The sequence below is a fragment of the Gavialis gangeticus genome, unplaced genomic scaffold (genome assembly GCF_001723915.1).
Source record: "Gavialis gangeticus isolate Ggan-Ray unplaced genomic scaffold, GavGan_comp1, whole genome shotgun sequence".
In the NCBI taxonomy this organism is placed as follows: Eukaryota; Metazoa; Chordata; order Crocodylia; family Gavialidae; genus Gavialis; species Gavialis gangeticus.
In genome coordinates this window covers 179,821-183,614 of record NW_017728969.1, presented here as the reverse complement: position 1 = coordinate 183,614, position 3,794 = coordinate 179,821, and the positions used below count along the sequence as shown (strand labels likewise).

Here is a 3,794-nt window from a genome sequence, read left to right as displayed (position 1 = left end):
GGCCCGGGGGGGGGGGGGGATCGGGGTGCCTGGGCTGGCTGGGAGTCCCCTGGATTGAGGGGTGCTGGCATCATCTGGCCTGACACCACGTCCATGTGCCCGCCTGCGCCCACCAGCCTGACCCATGGCTACATGACGGACACTAAGCGCATCTCGGCCACCTCCATCTTCTTCGAGTCCATGCCCTATAAGCTCAACGTGAGTGTTTGGGGGGAGGGAGAGCTCACACACGTGTGCCCTGTGTGTGCTCGGGCTTGCTCACAGTGGCTGTCTCGGTCTGTCCATCCCCCCGCAGCCAGCCACAGGGCTCATCAACTACGAGCAGCTGGAGGCCACGGCTCGGCTCTTTCGCCCACGGCTGATCATCGCTGGCACCAGTGCCTACGCCCGCCTCATCGACTATGCCCGCATCAAAAAGGTATGGGGGCTGGGGGGGCTGCATCTCCACCCCTGCCTGGGCTGAGGGGAGCGCTGGATGGAGGGCAGGTTGGCATAGGCTGGACTCACGCTGGCCAGATTTGTGGCATTGCCCAGCCTAGCGGTGCCCTCCCTAGCCCAGAGGAGGTGGAAAGGGAGGGCACGGGTCAGTGGGGGCGGCTCCTGGTGTGCCCCCCTGCATGGCTCACACCTGCTGCCTGCACACAGGTGTGCGAGGAGGTGAAGGCCTATCTGCTGGCTGACATGGCCCACATTAGTGGGCTCGTGGCTGCCCGTGTGATCCCATCGCCCTTCGAGCACGCGGACCTGGTCACCAGCACCACCCACAAGACCCTGCGAGGGGCCAGGTGAGACCCACACCCCGGGGCACAAGTGGAGCAAGGGGCTGTGGGTTGGGAGGAAGGGCACTGGGGGACAGGGACAGGGCCTGGCACTTGTCCCCCTCCGTGCTGCCCTCCCCCCAGGTCTGGGCTTATCTTCTACCGCAAGGGCGTGCGGTCGGTGGACCCCAAGTCGGGCCGGGAGACGCTGTACGATCTCGAGGAGCGTGTCAACTTCTCTGTCTTCCCCTCGCTGCAGGGGGGACCCCACAACCACGCCATCGCTGCTGTGGCCGTGGCCCTGCAGCAGGTACCTTAAGGGGGAGATGGCAGGGGAGGGAGCCTGGGTGGGGGGTCCCGGGCCTGTACGAATTGGCAGCCCTTCCCCGCCATGTCCCTCAGGCCACCACACCCGCCTTCCGGGAGTACAGCCAGCAGGTGTTGAAAAATGCCAAGGCCATGGCCGAGGCCCTTCTGAAGAGGGGGTACACCCTTGTCTCAGGTGAGGGTTGGGAGCGAGGGGCACCAGCGGGGCAGGGGGCTGCAGGTTGGGAGTGTGGGGCACCGGGGGCATGGGCCGGTGACCCAGTCCTGCTCCCCCTCCCCCACAGGCGGCACTGACAACCACCTGGTGCTCGTGGACCTGCGGCCCAAGGGCATCGACGGGGCTCGGGCTGAGCGGGTGCTGGAGCTGGTGTCCATCACGGCCAACAAGAACACATGTCCTGGCGACCGCAGTGCCCTCACGCCCGGCGGCCTGCGCCTTGGTGAGGGGGCAGCACATGTGCTTCTATGCCTGCACATGTACTTGCATGTGCATGTGTGTAAGTGTGTGTGTCTGTGCTGGCATGTGTGTGTGTGTGTACAGATGTGTGTCTGCATGCAGGTGTATTCCTGTATGTGCATGTGTATACAGGCATGTGTGTGTCTGTTTATACATGCGTATACCTATATATGTGCATGCATGTGTGTGTATACCGGTGTGTGTTTGTGTGCTGGTCTATGCCTATATAGATGTATATGTGTGTATGTACAGGTGTACATGTGCATGCGTGACAGCACATGGATCCTGCAGTGCCTTCGGCACCCCCAAGCTGGCCCCTGCACCTCCTCCCTTCTGGGGGGGTGGAAGGGGTTGCTCCACTGGTGCTTCCAGCTGTGGAGGGGGGACGGGAGGGGCTGAGCCCCAAAGCCTCCTGTTCCCCCACCTGGGGGGCAGGGGCAGGGGCTGAGCCCTTCTAATGCCCCCCCTCCGTCCAGGGGCCCCTGCGCTGACCTCCCGACGCTTCTGCGAGGGCGACTTTGAGCAGGTCGTCGCCTTCCTGGATGAGGGCATCGGCATTGCCCTGGATGCCAAGAAGCAGACCAGTGAGTGGGGAGGCCAGGGGCTGCCCCCCGGGGCAGCAGGACCAACGCCCTGGTCCTGCAGGGACAGGCCGGATCCCTCCCTCCTGCCTGGGGAGAGTCCTGGGCCTGGGTGGGTGCTGGGATCCAGCCCCTGCCCCCTCTGGGGTGTGTGGGGGGGGGCTGTGGGCTCCATCTCAGGGACTCTGGTGGGGCTGGGGTCTCTCCCTTGTGCTCCATGCTACTCCTGCCGCATTGCGGTGGGGGGACAGCTGGCTAGGACCCCTCCAGCCTCCCTCTGACCCCCTTCCTCCCCACAGAGAAGCTCCTGGAGTTCAAGTCCTTCCTGCTGAGCGATGAGGGCACCCGGGCCCGCCTGGCCGAGCTGCGGCAGCGCGTGGAGACCTTTGCCCGCGCCTTCCCCATGCCCGGCTTCGCCGACCACTGATCTCCACCCTCTCCCACCCAGGCTGGGGCTGTAGCACATGAGGAGAGACCCACCCCCCTCCTTTCCAGGGGGACCTGACCCTGGGGGATGCCCCCCTCCCACCTCTGGCCATGGGGGCAGGAGCGTGGCCATGTGTAACAAGGTTGTTCCATTCTCAGCCTGGCTCGTGTCCCTATCTCGGTGCTGGGGGGTGGGTGGGGGTCACTTACATGGGGCCAGAGCTGTCTTGGCCCCACCTCGGCGCTGTTGTGTCCCTCTTCTGCCCTCCAACCTGCTCTCATTGGTGGGGGCCAGTCTGGGCAGGGTGCAGATGTGGGGAGGGGTCCCTTGTATCGCCAGCTGCAGGCCTAGGGCGCCCCCAAGATGCACACCAGAGCTTTGCTACACCATTCCCACGCCCTGGGCCTTACCCCCCCCCCCCACACTCCTTGTAGGACACCCCAGAGCCCGGGGCTAAGCTTGTGGCAGTGGGAGGGGCCCTGATCCTTGGCTCAACAACAGCCCCATCTTGCTGGGGGGGTGGTCTAGACCCTGCGGCAGCACAGATTGGGATGCATTGGGTGGGTGGTGCTAGGTCCACCCTGGTGTGGGGAGGGTCCCTTTGACCAGTGATGGGGGGCAGGCCCCTGATCTGGTCAGTGTGTGGGTGGGGCCCCTGGCTTCCCCTGACTTCCCTCTCTTTAGCAATGGGGAAACTGAGGCACAGACTAGTTCGGGGGGGTCTCCCAAGCCCTGGGGGTGGCATGGGGCAGCAGCTACGTACAACAGGGTTGTGGAGGGGGGGTCCTGGCCTCTCTATCCCTCCCCCCCACCAGCCACAAGCACACTCATGCACCTCTCCCCCGATCTTTGCCTACCCTGGGGTTCCCAGCTCTGCCTAGTCCTGGGGCAGTGGGGGGTGGGCATGAAGGCTTTGTCCGTGTGCTATGGCTGGTGCCCCAGCCCCCCACCACTACAAAACCCATGGGCACAGCTCCCTGCCCCCCCATTTCCCATCATGCCGGGAAAACGGTACAGGTGGCACAGGGAGCAGCTGCACATAGGCTAGTGGGGGACAGGTCCGGCTGGGTGTGATGGGGGGGGGGCCAGGCTGTCAGTGCTGGGGGATCAGTACAGCCTACAGCATGGGAGGGGGGAGAGCACCCACTCATGTATCTGCATGGGAGCCCAACCCCCCCCACCCTGGACTCCCCAGCCCTGCTCTGCCCCATGACCCCCCACATCCTGCCTGGTCCCTGAGTCCA

At 64.9% G+C, this 3,794-nt stretch overlaps 1 protein-coding gene across 1 annotated transcript in view; it reads left to right on the top strand.

Annotated features, from left to right (window-relative positions):
* Window positions 1-2,712, top strand: part of SHMT2 (serine hydroxymethyltransferase 2) — a 6,007-nt gene extending 3,295 nt beyond the window's left edge. The window contains exons 5-12 of the mRNA XM_019504706.1: window positions 117-198; window positions 296-418; window positions 646-785; window positions 903-1,068; window positions 1,161-1,260; window positions 1,370-1,525; window positions 2,019-2,126; window positions 2,423-2,712. Of these exons, the coding sequence (XP_019360251.1) occupies window positions 117-198; window positions 296-418; window positions 646-785; window positions 903-1,068; window positions 1,161-1,260; window positions 1,370-1,525; window positions 2,019-2,126; window positions 2,423-2,550 (1,003 nt within the window). The 3' untranslated portion in view covers window positions 2,551-2,712. The remainder of the gene's footprint in view (window positions 1-116; window positions 199-295; window positions 419-645; window positions 786-902; window positions 1,069-1,160; window positions 1,261-1,369; window positions 1,526-2,018; window positions 2,127-2,422) is intronic.
* The last annotated feature ends 1,082 nt before the right edge of the window (window positions 2,713-3,794 follow it).